At 54.0% G+C, this 25694-nt stretch overlaps 1 protein-coding gene across 1 annotated transcript in view; it reads left to right on the forward strand.

The window, feature by feature from the left end:
- TTBK1 (tau tubulin kinase 1) overlaps positions 1–20513 on the forward strand; it is a 36626-nt gene extending 16113 nt beyond the window's left edge. The window contains exons 13-14 of the mRNA XM_010973941.3: positions 15629–17187; positions 17842–20513. Of these exons, the coding sequence (XP_010972243.3) occupies positions 15629–17187; positions 17842–18223 (1941 nt within the window). The 3' untranslated portion in view covers positions 18224–20513. The remainder of the gene's footprint in view (positions 1–15628; positions 17188–17841) is intronic.
- The last annotated feature ends 5181 nt before the right edge of the window (positions 20514–25694 follow it).

Raw genomic sequence — 25694 nt, forward strand, 5'->3', positions numbered from 1 at the left:
AGCATGGCTGTGTTGCTGATCTGGACACTGTTCCCACCAGGACCAGCACTAGGTAAGCAGAAGGAGCAGCCAGATCCATGTGGGGCTCCCTTGCTCCCCTCTTATCCATTCATTCATCACCAGTCATCCCACACTTATTGAACATCTACTCTATGCTGGGGACCGGAAGCATCAGAGATCATACATACAATAGGTGGTGCCTGCCACAAGTGTAGAGTCTAGGAAGGGAGACAGATGATGGCGGTGTAGGGCGAAGAGAAAGCCCCGAATTAAAGTCAGGAGGCCTGGATTCTGGACCTGGACCTTCCGGTCCCTTCCTGGTAACTATAGGCCAGCTGGGTCTCAGAGCTGGGGGACTGAGCTATCCAGGCAGTTTTTCTCACCTTCAGATTCCCACCCTTGTCCTGAGAGTCAACCTCACATTGGAAAGTTCCAGCCACGGGGGTGAAGAGAGAGATTTGGTGGAGCAGGCACAGGTCTATTGTACAGTCAGTCTTGGGCTCAGGTCCTGCTTGTGACAAGAGTAGGCACTGCCCATCTCAGCAAGCAATGAGTTGTGTGTATGTGTGTCTGGAGTGGGTGTTAGGTGTGTGTGTGCCTTGGTTTCCCCACAGTGTACAGAAGTGAGGTTGGTCAGCATTCTGTGGCCTCACATGTACTTTTCTGTGTCAGCCTACCCTAGAGGGTACATCAGTGTGTGGGTATGCCCATGTGTGCATGCATGCATGTGGGTGCATATGTCAGAGTGTCTGTGCAGAGCGTGTAGTGAGTCTGCAAGTGTGTGAACCAAGGAAGCACAGAACAGCACAACTGGCAGGATAATTATCATAGAGATCATTCTAATAAGGATATAATACCTGGCACTGTTCTCGGCACTTTCACGTTCTACCCGTGGACTCCTCACAACAATACTGTGAAGAGGCCACCCTCATTGAAAAGATAAGGAAACAGGGGCTCAGAGGAGCTAAGTGTTTAGCCCAGGGTCACCAGCTGCGGAGTGGTAGAAGTGGGTTTGAATCCAGGCAGCTGGCTCTAGGGCCACGCTTGGAGCCACACAGTCTGAGGTCTGTGCGTTTAGGAGGGGAGCAAACACAAGCCAGAGAGAGCAGATGATTTGCGCGGGGTCAGAAAGAGCCATTGTGTGTGTGTGTGTGTGTGTGTGCGCGCGCGCGTGTGTGCGCCCACTAGCTGGGTGGTGTCAGCAGCTGTGCCTGTGGGCATGTGGCCTCTGTGTGTGTCTGGGTGTGATCACATGGGGCAGGACACGTTTTGCCGAATATTTCGGGACAGCAGGGTGAAGCCGAGCCCTTTCTTCATCAAGGGCAGGGGAAGAGGGAGGAATGGACTGGTGTAATTTTTGCCTTCTTTTGGTTTGGAAAGAGTCCTGAGCCCAGCCTGGGTGGGGCCTCCTAAACCTGGCCACACACTGGAGTCATAGTTTGTGGAACTCCCCTTCTTCCCGTAACTAGATTAAGTGGCTCAGGGCAGGCAGGAAGTCTCTATAGGGAGCCCACCCTGCTGCCTTTCTGCAAGGAATCCCTTCCTAGACCCAGCTCTGTCTGCTCTGTGTCTGATGTGGGAACTTCCTCTTAACAGCAATCATTAAAGAATTGAGCACCTGCAACTCTGTCCCCTACCCCCGTGGGGAGCAGGGACCAGGATAATGTGGAACCAGGCAGTTTTAGAGCATCTACTCTTCTTTGGTGTGCATCCATAATACTTTAACTTTTTGGTGTGCATCCATAATACTTTAACTTTTTTTCTTTACACACACCTCATTTTCTTCTCTTAGGAATTTAAGGTGCAAAGTAGAAGTGGCTAGAAAAGCTAGGGCAGAGGGGAAAGCAGTGGACAGAGTATGTGATTTGGGGGAGGGATGTTTACCCTCCTTTGCTGGTTGTCTCTGGCTGATAACCCACCAGGTCAACATTCCCTGAGTACATGGACATTTGTTTGGCATCCCCTAGAGCATTTCTCTGCCACGTGTGCTAGAGGCTGGGGGACAAAGATGAATAAGGCTTCACAGTTCTGCCCTTTAGCAGCTCACAGTCAAGGGGCAGGGGCCAAGCGGGATGCAAAACACATGGATGTTTACAGTCAAGGACCATAGGGAGATAACAGAGACCTTTGCTAGGAACAGGGAGCCAGTCTGCCTGGGAAGCTGTGGTGGTCTCACAGGGGTGACACTTCAGCTGGGCATTGAGGACAAGGAGGTGGGCTCAGTGGTGCCTGGCCTGCAGGGACAGGAGCACGCTGGGATTAAATTCCTCTGGCAGTGGACCAAATTCTGCCTGAGATGTTAAACTCAAGCTCCCGATATGTGCAGTGAAAGGGGCGGTGGGCAGCTGTGGGTATCTCTGTCCCTTGTATCCCAGGTGGGCCTTACACCCCTAATCCTCAATGCAGAGAGGACCAGTTCAGAAGAATCCTAGGCGTGGCCAAAAAGAAGGTAGAAGGGAAAGTCTGATGAGGGCAAAGACAATCCTACAGAATAGTCTCTCTCCTCCCCTCTCTGCTGGAGGTTCCATGCTGGGTTCCTGTGCCCCAATTTGATGTCCTCAGGGGCCCCTCCCCCTCAGTCCTCTAGCAGCTGACCCAGCCAGTCCTCACTGCCCCCACTAACGCTATGTAAACTGGCTTCAGTCCCAGGAAGAGCTAAGGGTCAGGATGAGAGAGGTCTGGTGACAGACAGCCAAGTCACCATTTCCATCCCCAACATGTCTGGGATACTCAGCTCCACTGTCCCCTTTCCGTCTGTGGGCACGAGGGCAGGAGGGCACAGGCAGGATTCTTCCCAATGGTGGCCAAGTGAGGCAGGCAAGCCCTGCCACATAGCTCAAACTTGGAGAGGACAGGGAAAAAGCCACCTTGGAGAAATGATTTCATTTGGCCCCTCCTCCCCCCGAGTCCTCTATCCCTTTTTTCATTCTCAAGAGTGATTTAAAGGATAATAAAACAGCTCACACAACAGAGCATTTACACCATGGCCAGCACTATTCTAAGAGCTCTGCGTGTTATAACATCTAATCTTCGTAACAGTGCTAAGAGGTAGGAAACATAGTTACCCAATTTTACAGATGAGGAAGCTGAATTATGAAGTAATTTTCTTGAGGTCACCAAGGTAGTAAGTGGTGGAGTTGGGATTCAAACGCGAGTAGTCAGATTCCAGAGTCCTACCTTTGTGCTACATTGTCACTGAGACCCCCATTGTCATGGGGGCAGAGGTGCCAAGGCGGAGGGTGTGTAGGGGGTGTTCTCTAGACCTCAAGAGGGGCATGGAGTTCAGCCAGGGAGACAGATGGGGCACAGCTGCTAACACATTTTAGAGTGGCCTTCCTGGAAGGGAGGATTCCTCAGCCCAGAGGGTACCCTGAGCTAGGTAGGCCTAAGCCAGGAATGCTTCTCGAAGGAGGTGAGCGATCATGGTCTCTGCCAGGAGACCACGGTGTGAGGAGGAAGCGGGGGAAGGGCGTTGGAGGCTGGAGCCGAGGTTGTGAGGCAGAACAGGGCGGTATGCACCCCCTGCATCCTGCCGGACCCGCCCAACTGCCCGGGATGCCGGCGCCGCAGGGGCTGTCAGCGGTGGGTGGCCCCCGAGACGGAGCTGTCGAGTCTGTGCCTGACGCCTCTTTTCCCTCCACTCTCTTGGTCTCTTTCAGTTGGAGGAGGACAGACTCTCGGGGCACTCCCTCCCGCGGTACAGCCCCCTGCGACGACTGGCGTCCTCCGTGTTCTCCTCCTCCACGCTGGAGACCGAGCATTACCCTCACCCTGGCGGCAGCAGCTCCTCCGGTTCCCTCATTCAGCGCAGCCGCTCGGCTGAGAGCAGCCCTGTGCGGGCGCCCCACCGGCGCCACGCGCCCCTGGCCGCCGGCAACCACAGACTCGTGCCCTCGGTGCTCCGCATCTCGCGGTCACAGCTGCAGCAGGTGTGGGCCCGCTTCACCCACAAGACCTAGGCTGGGCCCCCCCCCCTCCTGGAGGGGGCAGGTGGGGGGGGGTGGGGAGCAGTCAGAGACCATAATTCCTTCCCAGGACGCAATAATCACACACTCACACACCCCATCCCTCCCCATCATGCAATACAGCCCGTATAACGTTGGCCCAAGGTACTGTAACCCCCCATCCCCACACGCCCATGTCTCCCTTTGCTTGGTGCCAGCCAAATGGTGCAGGGAGGGGTGGGGCTGTTGGTGCAGTTTCTGGGACAGGATGGGGCCCTGTACTGGAGCCACCAGTGGTTCCAGAGTCCAGTGGAAATCAAGGTGTCAGGGAGAGGCATGCTGGGTCAGAGTCAGTCTGGCACAGGGTTTATTCTGTTTAATCCGTGATCTCTTGGCAGAGCTAGACCTGGTCCCCCCCTGGGGGTTGCTAGGAGACTGGGACCTTCTTGGTGTGGTGTGGTGTGGTGTGGTGTATGTCTGTCTGTCTATCTGTGCAGGGCAAGGAGTATGGCCCTGTGTGTGACGTGGAGGCCTGGCTAGCCAGCTTTGGGGTATGGTAGGAAAGTTCCTCTATACTCAGTGATATGGGGAGGAAGCGGCCCTGTGACCCAGTGAGCTTTTCCCATGCCACTTTCACAGAGGACAGAGTCCCTGCCTCCCACCTCTCAACCCAAGGCCTGGAGCTCAATCCACTGTAAGCTACCCCTCCCCAAAAGGCATATGTGCCATCACCCACTGGTGAGGTTGATTGCGTGGTCCGGCTCCTTAGTAGCTGAGGTTGAATGAATGGGGCCTGGAATCCCAGGGTGAGGGGACCCTGTATAGAGGCAGTAGCAGAGAGGGTGGTTGTTAAAGATGAGGTGAGACCTGTGAGCTCAGGACAAATTCCAGATAGCAGCGGCCCCACCACTGCCCCTCTCAGAGCGTGGCTCCTTCCTGTAGGTGCTCAGCCAAGCTTGTTGACCCCCCAGGGGCCATGATGAAGACAGAGAATTTGGTAGGCTGATCAGATGGGAATCTGGAGATGGGTGGGGGGGTCAGGATGCCAGATTGCTTATGCTCTTTCTGCCCATTTCTCAGCCCCCAATGTGTCACTGCAGGGGCCCCTAAGGTTCTCTTTCTTCACTCCTACCCGTTTCAGCCAGCACCTCTGTTCCCATGGAGCAATGGTGAAGAAGGCTCCAGGAAGGGCAGTACCTGTACAGGGAGGGAAGGAGGGGAGGAGGCTTGAAACATTTATTACAGTGAGGCTGCATCTGTGTGTGCTTATATGCATGCATGTACATTTATGAGTGTGCTAATATATGAGCATTTGTGTATGTGGCATGGCTGTCATGGATGGATGCTCAGGCTGTGCATTGCACAATTCCAGGGAGTACCATTTACATAGACCCTGATGTGCATGGCACCCACTGTGTGTGCTGAATGGCAGCAGTCCTGTGTGTGTGTGTGTGTGTGTCTGTGTGTGTGTGTGTCTGTGTGTGTGTGTTATGGAGTCAAAAAGATGTTTGTGCAGTCCTTGGTAGTTTTCTATGTACCTACTATCATCTGGCTCCTCTCTCTGCCTCCTCCTCTTGACCTTTGCTTCCGTCCCAACTCATCTCCCTTCAACTCCTGTCTCTGGGCCTCTGCCCCAGCCTGGGGGTGCCATAGTGGGTGGGCAGTGCCCTGAGCCAAACTGTCTTCATAGATGGCTCATCCGTGTGAGCTATGCCCACACCCACCACACTCCTTTCTCCAAATCTGTTTCTTTTTGAGGATATCTGGGCCAAGAGCACCCTCTCCATTTGGGAAGAAAGCCAGACTCCAGTCCTAGTCCTCATGCCCCACCCCCACCCCCATCCTGGCTGCTCATTTTTGAACTTCTCCAAGGCCAAGCCTCCTTTGCCCTCAGGGCTGTTCTGGGTGGCTCTGCACCCAGCTGTGGCAGAAGGTAGAGGAAGGGTCAAGGTAGACCCTTCAAGAAAAGAGAGAAAACACAAGCACAAAGGTGAGGGGGTGGGATGAACAGTAGCCCTACTCCCTGCCTCCTGGCACTGCCCCTCACCTCTCCCCTCTACCTTCTAGTCCTCTTCCCATCCTCCCCACTAGTGGCAGGGGGTGAAATGAAGGGAAGTCTGTCCACCAGCCACTCCAAAAGTCAGCAGCAGTGGACAGGTCCCCTGCTACCTGGGGTTAGATGAAACCAAGCACTCTGTTATCCGGCATTTCCTTCCAGAGGGTTCTCCTACCTGACCCTGAGCACAGCTCTCACTCAGTGACCAGAACCCAGAGGTACTCTAAGATCCTAAAGTGCCTTGTGACATATCAAAGATGATGGCACTAGCTTCAGCCTTGTTTTAGCATTAAACACATATTAATGTTTTCAAAGCCTTTGAAGGTGGAGATTCCTAGTAAGCATCCCAAAAGTGGCTGAATTTTCAAACACACACACACACACACACCCAGAACTGATAACTGTAGAAGAGGGTGTGTCCTTTAAAGGAAGAACATGATTCAAAACATTTGTCCTTTGGGGGACATCCTTTTGTATGCCCTCCATAGTGGAGAGACTGTCTTATAAGCCATAAAGCTCTGAGCTAACAGGAAGTGATCTTAATAATATTATCTTTTGAGGGTAGCTTTGACTTTCAGAAACATCTAGGGCTATTTGAAGCTGTGTGTGTTGGAGCAAGTTCATGTGAAGCTCAGCAGAACTCTGCATGGTCTGGAGTCGAGGTGCCCGTCTCCAGGTCCTGGGCTGAGTAGGGAAGTTGTGAGCCTGCAGTGTTGTCAGGCTCCTTTTTCTGAAGGGTTTCCCAAAGAAGAAGCCTGAGTGTTTCTAGAAATGATACCCTTCTTGGGGAAAGCACATAGCCTCCCCAAGGTCAGCTTTCAAAAGAGGCAGCACTCTTTGTTGTATCAGAAAATGGTATTTTCATACTTTTTTCATATTTTCGTTGCACCCTGCATATAGTGGTGGCTTCCAACTATTAATTAATTTTATTTAATAGTCACTGGCACACAGCGCTTATTATGTGCCAGGCAGTGATCTAAGCACTTTACAAAAATAACTCATTTAATCCTTACAATAGCCTAGGAAGTAGATCCCAGTATTATCTGCATTAAATGGATTAATCAGAATACTTAATTTACAAAAGCATTAAAAAAAAAAAAAAAAAACCCTGGCCAATGCCGAATAACTGAGGTCTTGTTTGACAAGAGTTTTAAAGCGTTTAGTCTGTGTATTGGTCTATTTACTGTCCTTTCTGATTGACCCCTCCTTGCTCTATCTAGGAGGAAGTTGTCTATGAGCCAAACACTCCTTTCTTTTCCATCCCACCTTGGCATGGGATGATGTCCAGGTGGCGGTCATTCCAGAGTACTGGGGTTTGTTGAAATGGCTGGACCCTGTCGCTCCAGAGACCTCAGCCTCTCAATCCCACATGGCTCCGACCATCCCATAGCAGCTCTTAGGTGGAGTAAGAGTTCTGGTGAGAAAGCAGGTGCTGAAAACCCTGTCCTCAGTGGTCCTTGAGGTCAGGCTCACGGGGGGTAGGTACTGACACTGGTGACCACTGACCATGGAGATCTGAGATAAGTGTCACCAACTCACCAACAGGAGTGAGGGCAGTGTCAGGGAGAGGGCACTTGTAGAGGCTATGGTAAACGGGGAGCCCACCATCCTCAGCTCAGCCAATTATTGCTAATCTCTTCCAATTTTTATGTGAAATCTCTCACTTTTTAATTATTGGGATCTAATTTTTTAAAAGCAACAACTTTTTAAAGAAAAATCACTGTGTGAGCTAAACAAGACTGGTTTACAGGCAGAGACCCTGAACTCAGTTTGCAATCTCTCTGAGCTTGAGAACTCCCCACCCCTAAACTGTTCAAGGTTGCAGAACTCAAAGGGGTACAGTATTTTTCCCTAGGAACTCAAACTGAGTAGGCTTCTGAGAGGAGGCAGTTCATGGCCAGTGGGGATGTGAGGTGTGTGCTGTATGTACATGTCAGTGAGCTCATGGTGTGTGTGCCTAAATGTGTGTGTAGGCCAGTGGATTTATTTGTGGCAAGTGGGGTCCTCCTTGTAGGACCAGTATTTTCTCTATGGGATAGGACCCTGGGTCAGTGAAAAATGCTCTAGTAAATTCAGTAATGAATAGATACTCCCACCCACTTAAGGCAGCTTGGGTCACAGCAATAACCACTCAACACTCACCCCAACGACTAGCATCCTGAACCCAGCCATCTCCCTTTGCATTTCTAATTGTGGGGAAAAGCCCTGCCCAGCACTTGGGGGAATGTTGGAGCCTCTGAGCAATGCTGGCACATTAACCCTTATTTCCCCAGCCAAGGAGGGCAGGCCCCTCCAATCCCAGGAAAAGCCAGGGTTCCTCTCTGTGGATGGTCCCAGGATCCTCCTGCTATTTCTTTCCTCTGCCCTGCTTAGGTCCCTTTTTCTGGGGAGGGGTGGTGCTGTCTGCCCAGGCAGTGCTTGGGGGTAGGGGGGCCTGGGCCACTGGTGTAGGCAGGAGCTGTGGCAATGTGTCTATACTGGGTGGCCAGGGGAGGGGACCATGCTTAGGGAGGGTGTGGGGATCCCTGGCTGTGGGAGCATGGAGAATACTGTATCCCCTGCTGTCCTTTAGTGTCTGAGGATGGAAGCATAAATGCCTAAGGAGGGCCCTGAACACCACCCCACCCTATCCTAAACTCCACTGAGATTCTAACCCATCAGGTTAGGAATCGGCCCACCCCCATGGGCAGCCTTGGTAACAAGGAGCGTGGCAAATCACTATCCTTAAGTTGAGGGGCATGTCCCCACAGTTTGCATTATTCCCATTAGGGACAGAGGTGCCCCCTGGGACTGGTGGGGTCAGCCTCTGAAAAATTTTAAAGCATCCTTCTCCCTAAGGGAGAGGCTCCCAGCCTAAGGACCACATCCCTCAAAAATCCCAAATGGTTCCCCACACCACCCAGTGGGCTTCCCAGCTTAGGGAGCCCCTGGGCCTGAGTGGCCCCTCCCCACAAGTGAAGGGTTGAGAAGCAGTGAGGGAGGAAGGGCAATGAAGCCCAAAGGACTATGGGAACTTCCCTAGACCTTTCATTTGGTTCCGCCGCCTTGCGCCCCTCCATGTAACCTCCCTTCTACCCGCACAAGGGGTGCGGGGGTTGGGTGGGGTTCACCTTGCCACGATAACCGGCACCCCCCCAAACACACACACACACACACACACACACACACACACGCACTCCATAGCTGCGCGCACACTTCATCCCACTCTCCGGAGAGCAAACTATAGGGCCCCGACCCGGCAAAGCACGAGGATCGCGTTCCCAAGCCCCTCTCGCAGGTTTATCAGTGTAACAGGACCCCCAACCACCACATTCCCCTCTGTCCCCGCCCCTCGGACCACCCCACCACTACCTCCCCAACCCCGACCCCGCGGCCGTCGCACCACGAATGTATGTTCCGTCTTTTTAACTAGCTGCTACGCGGCGCGACCAGGGTACCGCCCGGCCTCCGAGCCCCACTCATGTCTCCAGAGCTTCCCTCCCGGGAGCCCGGACGTGGGCAACCCGAGGGAGCGTCAGCCCCTGCGCCTCGTCCCCGCCAAGCTGCCTGCTGCTAAAGTCCTCCCAGGAGTTAGTGCCCCTCGCCGCCGTCGCCCCGCGCTAAGGTTGTGTTTGCTTCCCCTCCGTGGGCTCTTGGCCTCTGGGTCCCTGGCCCGAGGCGGGGCAGGACTGGAGTGGGGGTTCAGCCCTCAGAGCTCCAGGGTGGGATGCAGATGAGGACTGGGAGGAGGAGCTGGCCAATTCTTCAGGCTCAAAGAGCCCCCGTTGCCCACCCCTGATTCCAGTTACCTCACCGCCCACAGGGCTGCCCCCTCCCTCCGCCCCAAATAATTGGCCTTGCAATTGGATGCCAAAGAGCCCAGATTTGAGGGGGGAGCCAAGCTTTGAGCTTAGGTCTCTCAGAGCCGCCCGATAACCCCTTTTGGCCCATGCCCCAGGGTCCGTGTCTCCTGCCCCACCCCACTTCCACCACTGAGGGCCCTGGGGGGGTCCCCAAACATGCCCCCACTTTCAGCTCTTCTCCCTCCCCACCCCCAAAAATAAAACTCAGGGACCAACATCTGCTTCCTTTGCACTTGCTCCGTCGACCCCTCCCCCCTACTTGGAGGGGCTTCCATGGGGGAGGAGGCGGGGTTCGGGGTCCTAAAGGCTGATAGTATTGAGAGAAGAGAGGGCTGGCCCCTGCCCCCTGAGAAGTGAGACCGGTGGGATGGGGGAAGCTCAACTCTGAGGGCCCAGTTGAGCCCCCTCCCAGCGTTGGGAGAAGCCTTCCAATAGCGGTGGAGAGGGCAGCTGAGGGATGGGAAGGGGGCTGGGGAGAGGACCCTCCCGGAGGTCCCGAATCCCAGCTGTTTTTTCCTGGGCCTCCCTCTCCCATCATAAACACCCCATTTTGTACTGCAATAATACTGTATTATAAGCTTGCACTATTTCCCGACCCCGGCCAGCGTAAGCATGCACGAAAAACTCAAAACCATACACACACTAAGATGGGACGCTTTTTTTTTTCTTTCTCTCTCTCTCCGGGGTGCGTCCTCAGTGTACAGAGGGGCGTCGGGGGGTGCCCCGGGCCCGGGTAGAAGAGCATGCACTGAGTCCTCGCCCCTAGACTGCGAGTACTGTACAAATCCAACACTTGAAACCTACACGCACACGCGCGGCGCCGCCTGGGGGAGTGGGACACGGACACGCACCGCCGCGCACGGGTGGGGGTAGGGGGTGTCCCGCCGTCACGCGTCGCTGTGCGAGGGATTTTGTGCCTTTTTAAGTCCCTGTATGTTAATGCAGACAATCCGGAGAGCTTGTGTACTACCAAATCCTGATTAAAAACGCCTTCCAGGAACCTGCGCCTCGCCTGCTTTCTTTCATCCTCCTCCTTCCTACCGCTCCACTCGATGCAGACCCAATTCTGGGATCGCCCGCCTGGGCAGAAGGCAAGGGCTAGTCTTTTAGACTTAAGAGATGGAGGGGTGGGGCAAATTCCAGATCAGTGGATTGGCCCCACTCATTCCTCAACCGGCAGCTTAGACATGGTAGATGGGGAGGGGGAAGGGGCTCTAGGAGGTTTCAGCCTAGTTGGACTTGAGCAACCGTCACTCAGCTGGCTGTCTCCTTTCATCCGGAGGAGGGCTTTGCAGGTGGACTCTGGTCTTTGGGGCCGACTCTAAATTGCCAACTTGCTGGAGGGGGGATGGGAAGTAGGGGGTGGGCACAGTAATTATTTCTCTATGGATCAGGCATTTGAGGCAAGTGTGTGGTGGGGATGGGAAGCCTGCCCTTGCTCTGCAGTGGGGTCTGAGGGAGCCCTGGCCTGGGTGAGAATGGTCTGTTGAGGGGGATCAGTGAGAGGGTGGATTGTGCAGAGCCTGGGGGATGCAAGGATAGAATGTGGGTTGAGAGAGAACTAGGTCGAGGAGAGGGGTGGGACACCAAAAAGAACTGCAGAGACTTTGCAGACCACAGAGAGGAAGGGTGAAGGGAGGGGGCTCTCCCTCTCTCTGTTCCCCACCCCACCTCTGCAGGCCTGTAGCCACAGTGCCAAAAGAGGAAGATGCTTTCCCCCTTGGGGTCTAAAGTAAGTGTAGGGGAAGAATAAGAGCAAGCTACAGCATTTCTTGACCTGCAGAGCATTTAGAAAGCCTCTATGCAGTCAGCTCCTTGCCCTTGGGCAGGAAGGGAAGGACTGGGGACACTGAGATCTGGGGGTCAAGTATGTGAGGATCTGTAGAGAACTAGGGTAGGCAGCTGCCTTCCTGGGTCATCTTACCCCTTCCACCCAGGTGACTGCCACAGGCCAGTGTACCCAGGATGGGTGGCACTTCTGGGTTTGGGGTGGAGGAGCAGAGGGAGGGCTCTCAGCTTGGCAGATGTGGTTTGAGGATGGAGACACAGACAGAGGTGAAGAATCTGGGAAAGGTGGTGGTGAGCAGAGGAGGCTACACTGTTGGTTTCTCATCTCCAGCTTTCAGGCTGGGCAACTATGGCAAAGGGTGGAGCATATGTTCCCCCGGAGAGGAGGGGAGATGGAAGGCATGTGCTGAGTAGCTGCTGGAGGGGGCGCGGGCAACAGCTGTGAGAGGCATAAAGCCCTTCCCCCTCCCAAGTGAGGAAGGGGGGGTGCCAGGGCTCATACTCCTTTTGTCACTTGGCAGCCCCCCCTTCTTTGACCTTGGGACTGTGGGCTGATGTGCAATGCACAGTGTCTGGGCTTGATCAGGGTCCAGGCAGGAGAGTTGCTCAATGCAGCCTGTGTGGGGTCGGGGGTATGTGGAGTAACCTTTCTCCAGTCAATAGCAGAGAAGTGAAGACTGAGGAGAGCCCAGTTTTGTTAGTGGCAGGAGCAGACCGGAGTCTGGTCCATCCAACTCCCTTCACTTTTCCTGCTGGCTGAGTAAACACAGACTTGGGCTGAGCTCCAAAGCTGGTGAGGCCACAGCCCTCTGGTCCAGGCTTAGTGGAAGCAGGGGGAGGGTGGAGGATTTCATTCTCCCTGAGTGTCTCAGCTCCAGTGGCCTGCCTCCCCTCCTCCCATGATTCACACTCACCACATCTACCTTGGAATCACCAGGGAGCTTTGAAACAGATTTCTCATCTCTGACCTATGGAATCTGGGGGGAGTAGGACTCAGTATCCCCAAATAATGCTGTGCCAAGCCAGGCTGATGAACAACAAGCAAGCTAGAATCATAAAAGGGTCACTGCCCTGGAAAGGGAGCAGGAAGGTGTGTGACTTCCCCTTGCTGACACCCAGCACTTTTGCTTCCCTCCAAGATAGAATAGGGGGCTGTTACTGCTTGTCCCTATAGGGCCAAGCACACAGAGGCTGTCCAGTCAGTGATCACTGGCTGATTGAATGAGTACAGGATCGCTTGGGCAAATGGTTGAATACTCGTTGGGCTCAGGCATCCAGGAGGGGCCAGGAAAGAGTGAGAGAGGACTTCCCACTCTGAGGAGAGAGGAATTTGAGCCCAGGCCTGGCGCTCCCAAACTTGGAAACAGATGGGGGAGGGGCTTTGAAACAGAAAACCTAGCATGCCCAGGCCAGGGTGGGCTTGGCAGTGATCCTTAATGCAAAGCTGTCTCTACTCTGAGGTTCACAGCCCTGTTAAAGGGCAGAGGGTACCAGGTTTCCCCACAAGGCGGGTTGGGAGGCCAGTGAGGCAGTAGAAAGACTTCTAGGTTCTGGGCTGCCCTGGTTGATGTGCTTTGTGACTTGGCCCTGTTGATGCCCTTCTCCAGCCCTGTTTCCCAGTCTGATATTGTCAGTGATGCCTGATTTCCAGTTCTCATCACTCCGCTCTCCCATATAATGGAAGGGGAGGGCTTTGAGATAGAAGAAGAAAGGTGAGCACTGTGAGTGAAGCATCCATCCTATGGATGGGGCTTTTCCAGAGAGATCCAAGAACTGGCCAGATGGCAGGGGAAAGGGGATTCTAATAGGGATGCCCAAAATGTCAGAGATAAGACAGGAGAAACAGGAAGAGGTTCTGCTGAGAAAGAATGGCTTGGTGGAGTTGAAGGATATCCCTGCTGGGTAGGATGTGTCTGGTGCTGAGTGAATGAGTTCTGAACCAGACAGGAGAGAAGCACGATCAAAGCACACTCCAGAATGTGCTGGGGTCCTGCCCAGGGTCTGGTGCTACCTTGTCTTGTATCACTCCCCCTCCACCCATCAGGTCTTCACAGATGGTCTGATTATGAGGAAGAGTATGGCAGTTGGGGAGGGGAGAAGTCACAGCCTTGGGCAGATCTCTGCTGTGGGAATTCCTGCCTTCCCCTCCACCAGTCTTTGGGCTGAATGTTTGCACAGAGACCTCAGCTGGGAGAACCCTTCCTTTCTCCACCACCTATCCCCCATAGGTGTGGCATTCAGACATTTCTGAGGCTGGAGAGGCAGGCAGTGCTCTCCAAACCAGAGCGAGCCAGGGAGGGGGTAGGAAGTGGATGGGGGAGGGAACTAACATTTATCAAGCAACTGCTATATGCCAGAGCCATTGTTTACATGACCTCATTACACAGCCTTTGTGGAGTGTTCATTATCCCCATTTCAATTCCTAATCAAGAAATCTCACACTCCATGAAAACACGGACCAGGTCTATCTTGCTGATCCACAGATTCACAGCCTCTAACATGGTGTCCTAGACAATAGACATTCGAGGACTTTTTAAATGAATGAAAGAATGAAGTAATGAAAAAGCCTTAAGGGGCTCAGTGTTTATCCAGAGAGACAGCCATGCAAACACGTGCATGTGGAATAGAGGGTGGACTGTGATGGAAGGATGTGGGAAAACAATTAGAAAGGAGAGTGAGTCTGCTTGGTGGGTAGAGAGGAAGGCTTTTGGGAAAAGGAGCTGTTTGAGCTGAGTCCTGGAGGAAGAATAGGAATTTGTCATGTCAATAGAGGGAGTGAAAGGGACCCCTGGGCAGAAGAAACTGCCTAGGGAAAGACCCAGAAGCATGAGATGCATGATGCATTTAGGGAACTGCTGGAGCATACACAGTGAGGTTGGAGCAGAAGGTAGGAGCCAGATCATGGCGTGGGGGGGTTAGGGATGCTCATGTGCCAAGTCGAGGATTAGAACTATCTCCCAAGGACTGTGGCGGCCACTGTAGATTTCCACAGGTTTGAAGCAGAGAGATGGGATCAGATTTAAGTTTCAGAAGGATCACTTGGGCAGCTGCAGGAAGAATGGATGGGCAATGCAGAATGGGAAAAACAGGCCAGTGGCTGGGGAACTACCAGACAGTACAGACAGGGCTGTGCCAATGGAGCTGGGGCAGCAGACACAAATGTTTTAGAGGAATGCTTGGCAGGACTCCCTGAGAGTCTAGATGGTACCTGAATGTGTTGGAGGTGTCAGGATAGCTCCAGGGCTTCTGGTTTGCATGGGCTGTATGTAGGAAAACAGAAGCCCATGTGTTCAAAAGGCTAACAAAGTGCTGAACACCATTAGCACCATTCTACCGGGAACAAAGCCAGGTCAGCCTTGACGGGGCCTGGTACATTGTTGGTGCCTAGGGATGTGTGTGATTGACAAGGGTAGAGCTGGAGAAGACCCCTGGCAACTGAGGTCCTGGTAAGATGGTCAGGCCTTTCGAATCTGGAAGGAAGGAGGCCAAGGTGAAATGTGGCAGGAGTCTAGAAAGTCAAAGACAGGCCATCACGTTGCCAAGGACTCTGCACAAAGCTTCAAAGAGGAAAACTAAATCAAGTGCAATGAAAGGCTGGCTGTGAATTTCTAGAGGAAGTGTGGACTCAAAACACCCCTGTAGAGGACTGGAAAATTCCTGGCTGACAGGCCAGGAAGAGGCAGGTGGGAAGGGGGCTGAAGCCCCAAAGTTTGCCCTCTTCCCACACAGGTTCTGGTGGATCTGGGTGGTCAGCTCCCTGGCTGCAGAGGAACTGTGCCCTGTGAGGGGCAGTAAGGGCTCACCCAACACTTGCTGCCCCTCTCTGGACCTGGTTTCCACATCTGCGAAAAGGAAGGTTGATCTACATGGTGGTTGTGACGGCTTGTAGTTGTCATTTTCTTCTGTTGACTGAACTAGAATTGGCTCTGGGTTTCGGGATACACATGGGATACAGGAAGGGGGTGACCTCAGTGGGTTCCTATGTGTGCCCCTTGCAGGTGTTCTCCATGGCACCCCCGTTTGAAGTGAACGGTCTCCCACGAGCTATGCGCCTGGGCGTGCCCTACCAGGAATTCAGGAAGTGTCTTGCTGAATACCGTGAAAATGCAGAGTTGCTCAAGAGGATACGGAAAGTGGGCTTCTCGCACATGCTACTGACCACCCCCCAGGTCCCACTGGCTCCTGTTCAACCTCAAACGAATGGGAAGGAGGAGGAGGAGGAAGAGGAGGAGGAGGAGGAAGAGGAGGAGGAAGAAGAAGAGGAGGAGGAGGAGGCAGAGGAGGAGGAAGAGGAGGACGAGGAAGACGAGGAGGAAGAGGAGGAGGAGGCTGTGGCCCTAGGGGAGGAGCTGGGGCCGCAGAGTGGCTCAAGCAGTGAGGGGAGTGAGAGGAGCACGGACCGGAGCCAGGAGGGTGCCCCGTCCACGCTGCTGGCTGATGATCAGAAGGAGTCCAGGGGTCGGGCCTCCATGGCCGACGGGGACCTGGAGCCTGAGGAGGGCTCCAAAACGCTGGTGCTCGTCTCCCCTGGCGACATGAAGAAGTCGCCCGTCACTGCCGACCTGGCCCCTGAACCGGACCTGGGCACTCTGGCTGCCCTCACTCCTCAACATGAGCGACCCCAGCCCACTGGCAGCCAGTTGGACGTGTCAGAGCCAGGCACCTTGTCCTCTGTCCTCAAGTCTGAGCCCAAGCCCCCTGGGCCCGGGATAGGGCTAGGGGCTGGGACAGTGACCACAGGGGCAGGGGGAGTGGCAGTCACCTCCTCACCCTTCACCAAAGTGGAGAGGACCTTTGTACACATTGCAGAGAAAACCCACCTCAACGTCATGTCTTCTGGTGGACAAGCCTCCCGGTCTGAGGAGCTTGGCATTGGGAGCGAGTTGGGCCTGGAGGTGCCCTCTAATGGAAGGGTTGTGGAGGAGGGGGCCTCCGTGCCCCTGGAGAATGGTATTGCCCTATCAGGGCTGGAGAGCCGTGCCCTGTCTGGGCCCCCCAGTGACATCCCCTTGGAGGTGGCCATGGACTCACCGCCCAATGGCCCAACCCTTGCTGACAGGCCAGTCCTGGCATCCCCGCTGGAGCCAGGCCCTGAGAAACTGGCCACCATCTCCCCCAGCCGCCACGCCACGCCAGGCCCTCGCCCCAGGAGCCGAATCCCTGTCCTGCTGTCTGAGGAGGACACGGGCTCGGAGCCCTCAGGCTCACTGTCGGCCAAAGAGCGGTGGGGCAAGAGGGCCCGACCACAGCAGGACCTGGCACGGCTGGTGATGGAGAAGAGGCAGGGCCGCCTTCTGTTGCGCTTGGCCTCTGGGGCCTCGTCCTCCTCCAGTGAGGAACAGCGCCGTGCTTCTGAGACGCTCTCAGGCACAGGCTCAGAGGAGGACATGCCTGCCTCTGAGCCTGCGGTGCCCAGGAAAGGTGGGCGGGCAGCTGCTACCCGAAGCCGGATCCCCCGCCCCATCAGCATCCGCATGCCTATGCCTGCCGCAGCCCAGCAGCCCCCCGACAGACCCCATGGCGAGGCCCCAGCATCTGACACAGCCATCACCAGCAGGTGAGAAACCACTGCCAGTCCCAGGGTGGGCAGAGGGTGACCAGAAGGCCTCTACCAGTAGAGGCTTCGTGGGAGCCAAGGTCAGGGACTTGATAATTCAGGAAAGACCCTCAGCCCCACCCAACTAAGTGTCTCTTCTAACTCATGTCCCAGCCCTTTAACTGGGCTCAAGGGAGTGGCTGCAGAGAGCTGACTGGAGGGGTGCCAGGGAGGCCAGGCTTGGGAAAGGTTGATGGAGGCCAGTGGGGTCCACACACAGCCTCTGGTATGCCACAGGGCACTTGAGGCCAAAGGAGAAAGGCCAGAATATTTGGGAGAAAACATCATTCATATCAATATAAGCATGGGTATAAAATAGAGTAGGATGTAAAACCTATGTGAATTTTAAAGATGAAACAGAGACATCAAAGAAAGCCTGCAGCAAGCTCTTCTGGTAGCAGCCTGAGAAGGTGTGGCCTTAGAGGTCCCTCCCTGGAGGTTGGGGCACCAGGCCTCAGTTTATCCATCTGTGCTGCAGTCTCCTCAGTCTCACCCAGCTCTGAGGATGCAGGACCCTCCAGCTCAGTACCCAGGGAGATTCTGAAAATGTCTCTCCTTTTTTGTTTCTTTGCCCTCTTCTTGTCTCTTGCCTTCTGCCCTCTGCACCTCCCGCAGGCTCCAGCTGCAGAAGCCCCCAGGGACGGCCATTGCTGCTGACCTCCGTCCCAAACAGCCTCCAGGCCGCGGTCCAGGGCGAGCCCAAGCCAGCACCAGAGCCCCAGCCCCGCGCAGTCCCGGCCTACCGGCCTCTGCGGGGCATCACTCCAGCGCATCCCCCCGGAGCCGATCCTTGTCCCGCAAAGAGAGCCCCTCCCCCTCGCACCAGGCCCGGCCCGGGCCCCCACAACCCCGGGGCACTCCGCAGGCCCGGGCCCAGCCTGATGGCACCCGCTCTCCGGGGGCCCCCAAGAAAGGACCCAGAGGGAAACTCCAGACTCAGCGCGCAGCAACCAAAGGCCGGACGGGGGACGCGGAGGCCCGGGCCGGGGCCAGATAATGACACGCGTGGCTCTCCGCGGCCCCCCACCCTCACCCCGGCCCCCCACCCGCAGCCGGCCATACTGGAACAGCTCCCAGCACAGCCTTACACGCCTGACGCGCGCCACCCGCGGCCCCAGCTTCCCGCCTGCATCCGCGAGGACGAGGACGCGCGCCAGCACACGCCTCGCCCACCCGCCGGCCCTGCCAATGGGGTCGCCGCGCGGCGAGGGGGAGCGACAGCCTCCCCATACTTCCCCGTCTCCGCCCCTCCCTCTGCTGCCCTTCAGGTGGGGCAGGCTCACCCTCCGCCCCGGGGAAGGCTCAGCCACTTTTCACCGAGGATTCCACTAGTGGGGACACCTCGCTCACCCGCCAGGCCTCCGCTGCTCTCCAAGCTCCCCCAGGAACCTCTGCTTACCCATCCTGCTGCACCTTTCCCTCCTCCTGGCCCTCTTCCAGCCAAAGCCCCACCCTTTTCAGAAAGGCACCCTCAAATTCCAGAAGTGGAGGCTCCAGCCTCCCCAGAGGGGCTAATCCCACAGTCTCCAGGGAGCTGTGGTGGTCCGAAAGGCCTCTTCTCTGCTGCCAGACTGGGGCTGGGGAGGTGAGACCTAGGAGCCATTGGTCTACTCAGGTGTGAGGGGGCAAGTCTGACCTGCCCCAAGTCAGCACCATCCTGGACACCACTGTGGGAGGCAGTGTGCAGGTGATGGGGGGAGGGTGCTCCCCTGCACCTCTAGGATGCAAAGATCCCTCCCCCTAAATTTGGGTGGAGCTTCAGTGGGAACCATAGAGTGTGTGTGGGCTGCCTTCCTGGGCAAGTATTTCCCAGTGGGAAGTTGGAGGGGGCCTTAAAAAATGTTTCACCCTCTCCCTTGGTCCCCTGATCTAGTGCTCAGGACCCCTTACCATCAGGAATTCCTTCTTGCCATCTAACCTCAATCCTGCCTACTGCGGTTTCAGCCAAATTCCCTCTCTTCTGAATTGGGTGGAGGTGGAATGGCTGCTTACCAACTCTGCGCTGGCTCTTTGGAGATTCAGGGACTTAGTTCTGGCCAGGTCACCCTCCCTGTCCTCCTGGCTGTGGGGAGTGGGCTGGATCAGACCATCATCTCCCCCAGTGGGCAGAGAGAGCAAAAACAGGCAGACAGACAGACAGCTGGCCCCTGGACTCAACGCAGAAAGGCCCTCCTAACTTCTGGGTTGTATGCTGTGTGATGGGTTCAGCCCCCATCCCCTCCACCCCCAGGTCACCGTGCAGCCTGTCCTCTCTTGTCTTAACCCCAACCCATGCAGCTGAGCAGCCCCTGAGGAGGGTGAGTGCTGTGCTGCTCTGTAAATGGATATGGGGTCTCCTCCTGGGTCTGGCTCCTGCATAGCTCATCCCAACTCATCGTGAGCCTCAACGGCCTATGTTTGGGCCAAGGGGCTGCAGAGGAACAGCCAACCCTGCCTATGTAGGATAGGTCCCCTGCAGTCCTCCTCCATCCTCAGCACCCACAGCCTCTGTCCCCTGGCCTGGCCCCTCTGTTCTTCCCTGGGTCACAGAGAGCAAGGCAAGACAACCAGGGGAAGAGGAAGGCCCCAGCATGCTCCAGTGGTCTGGCAGCATCCAGCCACCATCACTTAGAAGGATGCTCATGAGGAAGTTGGCCCTGACAGAAGCCTGATGGTACCAGCTGAAGCACCTGATGGAGAGTCGGCAGGCTTGGGCAGCTGCTTCCATGCCAAGGTGGTAGCTTCTCTGCAGACCAGCCCAGGGGAGGACTCCAGGGTGGACAGCCTTCAAGGTTCCCCCCATGCTGACGCAGAAGCTCCCAGAACACTCAGGAAACCTCTCCGGACAGAACCCTCTTTGTCAACCCGAGACCCTCCCAAGGCCTCTACTGCCCTCTGGGCCCAGCAGAGGGGGTGGAGGAGGGGCCACTCCTTCCCACCTAGAGCTTCTCTGAATGACAATCAGCTCATGCCAGGTGGGACCAGGGCATGACCCCTGGTGCCCAGGCCCTGGGCCTGCTCCTCACCACCAACCGAACTGTGAATGTAGGGCCCCCAGCCTCATCCTTGCCCCAGGACCAACAACACCCTGGTTTGGTGTTGGGAGGAAAAGGGGGTGGCCTGAGAGAGCCCCAGGCCCATCCCACCCCGAGCTTCACCCAGCACTAGAGCTGGACAGAAATGCAAAACCCTATCTGCCCTTGGGATTCCGGACCTCCCTAGGGCTCCCAAACGACCTCAGGCCTCTGCATCACTGAATGTCACCGAGGTGGGGGGAGGTGGGGGGAGGAGGGGAAGGGGAGAGTGTGGAAGGAAGTTAGGGCCCTGACTCTGCTCCTCTCCCCAAGAAGGGCAGAGGAAACCACACCTTCCAGTGCCCCCACCCCCAGCTGCAGCCTCTTTCCCCTTGAGCTCCCATCCCCCTACCAATCTCGCCCAGTCTTGAGCCTCTTCTCTATGAAAGAGTGTCACACCACCACCAACACACTCCTCCAGCACTTTCCCATCACGACAGCCTGTGTCACTGGCTAAGATGCGGGTCTGCTCACCCCAGAACATGCCTTCCCTCCCCACAGCCACACTGTGTGCAAAGAGGGTGCAGGAGAGGGGCAATGCCCCAGACACGCAGGCTCCCTGCTTCCTAGCTCCTCGCAGAGGCCTGGTTTGCTCAGTCTTCTCAGCTCCAGGGACCAGCCCTAGTGGGCATGGGGTGGAGGGTAGGGAGGTGCCCTTCTCCTCCCCCCAGGGAAGCCACTGAAGAATGTTTACATGCCAAACAGAATGTAACACCCTCCCCTACCCACTTCCAGTCACTGCATGGCCTCTGCCCACCTTGCACCTGTCCACCCCGAACCCCAACACCCTGGAAGCCGCTGTCATGATTAGACTGGGTCTCGGAAGGGAAGTAGCCATCACACCATTAAAAAGCCTGTGGACCTTTCTTTCTGTTGGCCTGGCCTCTTCTTCCTTTGGGGGAGAGGGCAAAGCCCAGGCCCTGGGGCTGGGGGTTGGCAGGAGAGAAGAAAACAGGTTGGTGGGAAAATAGGGAGGGACTGACATGGATGTAGATAGTATACAGAAGAGGAAACAGCAGTTCAGGATGGATACAAGTAACTTGCTCAGGGTTACACTGGTGGAAGGGGATGGCCCTGCTGTCTCTGATAGCAAACTTCATACTGTCTCAGCTCCCCTGGGTCCCAGAGACTTAAACCTAACTTTGTGCAGAGAGGAAGGGAGGAAGAAATTTCATTGCCCCAAAGTTAACAGACAAAAGTGCAAGTGTTTGGAAAACCACAAAGTATAGCAGCTCACAGGCAAACAACAACAATTTTCTAGCAAAAATCCATGAAAATCACAAATGAACATAGCCTGTGACCCAGCATTTCCACTTCTAGAAACATATCCTTTGGATATACTTGTAAACTTGCAAAATTATGTGTGTCTAAAGTTATTCATTGCAACATTCTTTGAGTGCTACAAAGCCTCATCTGCAATTCCAAAAACCCAAAAGTTCTGAAAACTGGGAGCATTTCCAATAGATTGGCATAAATTCATTAGGTATCAAAACCTGCCAAGACCGTTTATAGTCTCTATTAATTCCACTTTATCATACATGTTTGCAGTGGAAATATTAATGTGTTTGGCTATAGGTTGCTGCCTTAGATCCTATTAGGGTGTTTCATAATATATGGAATATGCACTGAATTGCCTTTCTAAAAGAAATCTGGTCCCAGTGGTTTGGATAAGAGAAACTGCAGACCTGTAAAAGCAAGAGTTCAGAAACAATCTAAATGTCAGTTAATTGGGGCTGATTAGTAGGGCATGGCTGCCATATGATAGGGTACTATGAGGCTCTATAATGAAGGAGGTGGCTTTTTGTATACACTTTTTTGTATACAGTAAGAAACTTTTGTGTATCATGTCCACCTATTTAGATGAGAGTTAGAGGCCTCTGGTTGCCTGCGGAGGAGAGCTGGGGGGAGGGAGGTTTCAGTGTAGTGCACTCGCTGTACTTTTTGCATTTTGGACCCTAGGTTCACTAAGTGTAAATCTTTCACCCAGGCAATACTTAACAATTTCTGTCCCAGGGCAGGTTCCTGGCAGAGGTAGAGGTCCCTCAGGGACACCCTGGAGAAAGGAGGCCAGAATGGGAGAGTAGAAGGTATTGTGTTTTGGAACATCAGACATTGGGGCCTGCTGAGATTTTCCGTAGCTACTCAGGAGTCAAGGGCAGGACCAAAGCTGAGACCAACCCTAGACTGAAGGATGGGCAGGATGACCTGCTAAGTCCTCAGCAGATGCAGGGGCCCAGTCATTGCCCACGGTGATGAGGTGATGGGCAAGGGGAATCCTGAAATTCTGCATGGTCATAGAAATTTGGCTATAAGTCAGCAAGAAATACAATACAAGCCCATTTTCATCAGCTCCAGGTGCCATCTTCTGCATTCTTCTTCATCCCATCTACCATTAAGCCCAAAGTGGTGTAATATCACCCATATCACCCATTGCCACCACCATCAGTTTTACCACAATCACCATCTCTATCTCCATTACTCACTTCTATTACTCACCATTACCACCACCATCATCACTCAAATCACAGATATCCTTCTCCTAAACTAGGCTCCATCACCACAAATCACCACCACTATCACCATCACCACCACTAGGCTCTGATGACATGATTAACAAGAAAGACAAAATTCTTGTTCTCAGGGAGCTTATATTTATCTTCAATATGACCACCACCATCAGTATCATCTACCACATAATCCTCATCACCACCACTGCTCTCATAACCACATCACTGTTGCCACTATCCCTAGCCCCATACCCTTCATCCCTACTCCAATCATCATCATTTCTACCATCAGTATTCCCACTTCCACCACTGACATGCCATCTCATCAACATATTTGCACTACAACTGATTCTGTCTTTACCACTATCATCAATGTAGGAAATGATTATAAGGGTTGCAGCAATGGTTAGTGGTCAGGGAAGCCCCAACTAAGATGGGGAGGCCACTCAATGCAGAGAGGGGAAAAAGAGTAAGAAACCCTAAAGTCTAAGAAGTCCCTATTGCAAGCAATCCCAAATAGGGAATTATTTATCCTAGGAATGCATTCTTCCCTACACCCTCCAACAGTTCTAGTATAGTTTCAGCTAAGGAGTTATTATTTTTCCAGTGCACAAGGCTCCTTCTCATATAGTCTTGGTATAAATGAGGGTCTTCTCCATCTTGGCCTCTGAGCTCAAATTTGGATTCCCAGGTTGGAAGGGAATGGGGATGGTTAAAAATTTAATCAAAACCAGCTCTTAACTGGTGATTCAGAGCCAATCTGTTCAGAGCCAATCTGTCCTCTGGTTAGACTCTTGGTATTTCATACCTTGCTTGTCCTTGTTTGTCCAGCCTCCAAACATCATAGTCATTGTCACCACCATTCTTTGATGACACCAGAGAGGAGAGCTGCCATATGGGGCAGAGACAGGAAATAAGATGAAGCCAGGAGTGCAGTAAATGCCAAATTGCTCTCTGTTGAAAGGGACTGCAGATTTAGATCTGAGTTTCCTAGAATCCAATGAAAAGAGGGAGAGATGACTATTAGCTATGTCTCATAAGGCAGGAGAGAAACTCCCATTGTGAAAACAAAGGTACCACAGCCAATGCCCAGGGTTGGCCCCATTGACTGTTCTCTCTGGCTGTGGAAAAACCTCAGAGTATTTCCCTGTGGAGCCACTGGATGGACCATGGTGATGAGATGGCTTACCTCTCATGTGCTGCAAAGGGTTATGGTACTTTATATTTTTATACAAATGATTATATAGTATTAAATGAGGGAAGAATCAACAGTATGGGGGTCACATGTGGGTGAAAGCAAGAGGGACAGGAATTTCTCACACTTGAGCTGGTCTCCAGGCTGGGACATCCACCAAGTGAATAAGAGGGAAGGCAGGGCTGCCCACAGGACTGCACTGAGGGAGCTGGAGGGAATGGAGCATGGTGGAGAAGAGCCAGAGGCAGGCTAGGGAGAGAATGGGGAGGGTCACATGGGCAAAGCTAGGGAACTGGACTTTCACCCTCCAGCTCTGGGAGTTGGTGAGGGGTTTTAAACAGAGACACTATCCTGTCAGATTTGTGTTTTCAAATGTCCATTGTGGTGGGTGTGTGGAGAGCAGGGTTAGAAGGGTGGGACTGGAGGCAGAGAGAGGTTTGTAAAGCTTGTTTTAACCCTTCTGCTGGGCTGCACGCTCACTGAGGGCGGTGACCATGGCCGAGGCATCTTTGTACCTTACAGGATGCTAAGGCTGCACTAGAAACTCAATATTTCTTACTAATGTTACCTCCTGTCACCACCACCAAATCACTGCCCTCACTCTCATGCCTATTAGCACCACCATGAACACACACCATGTCAACAATTTAGCTCTTTCCCAGAGCTTTCTCAGGGAGCTCAACCTAGCACAGATTGGGACATCTCCAGTTCAGCACCTTAGGTCAAAGGCCAGAGTCAGGGGTCCTGGTCTTCTCTCCAGCTCTGCTGCTGAGTCATTGTGTGACCCCAGCAAGCCATATCTCCAGCCTCCCAAACCATTTCTTCATCTGTTCAAGGTAGGGCCAGATTAAATTAGGGGTTTTCTTTTCTTTCCTTTTTTATTTTTCTTTCTTTTTTTTTAGCTTGGGCCCTTTAAAAGCTTATTTGCTTAGAAATCAGGAGCCCTTGGAATACAATTTGACAACCTTCCAGTACTGCCAACCTGATATTTGGAGAATCAGATCAGAATAAATCTGACATTGCTGGCTTCCCCTGTGCTTTTATGGCAGGGGCCATGAATGCAAGTTGAGTGGGGAAGGTCAAACAAATCCTGAGCCTTAGGCATTCATTGGAGGCACTTAAGGGTAGGACCTCAGCAAACATTTTCCTTCCCTACCCACCACAGGGTAATTTGAAAAGCTCCTGAAATAGGGGCAGGGGCTGGCAGGAGGGACCGTGTGTATGAGAAGAGCCCCTGAGTGAAGAAGTGGGAGGGTAATGGGTCTGGGAGCCCCAGATCAGCCAGGCTGCCCATTGTGGTTCCAGGTGTGTCTCAGGCCAGGGCATAAGCTACAGGTGGGGGTCTAAAGATACAGGAGGCCTCGTGGCTCAGCAGAAAGAATCCTTCACCTAGTTAGGGCCTGGTCCTCAGTCTTGAATCCTGGGCTGCAGGCCTGGCTGTGGTTGCAAATAGGCAAGGCTGAACTGAGGCTTCACAGGACAAAGGGCATCCAGGGAGAGCTGGTACTATGCTCCAGGGGACTTCTTCATTTCGGTACCCTTGGAACTCTGCTGATCGAGGGGCTAAAGGCCTCACCTCCTACATACCCAGCTACCCTATCATGGCAGCCCAAGGCTACACTACTTGGTCCTTGAGCACCAATATGTAAGTCCCAGAGCCACGGAGTCAGTGACCTCTGAATGGATAGCAGCTCCTCCCCCCAGGCACTAGGC

Source organism: Camelus bactrianus, chromosome 20 (genome assembly GCF_048773025.1).
Source record: "Camelus bactrianus isolate YW-2024 breed Bactrian camel chromosome 20, ASM4877302v1, whole genome shotgun sequence".
NCBI lineage: Eukaryota > Metazoa > Chordata > Mammalia > Artiodactyla > Camelidae > Camelus > Camelus bactrianus.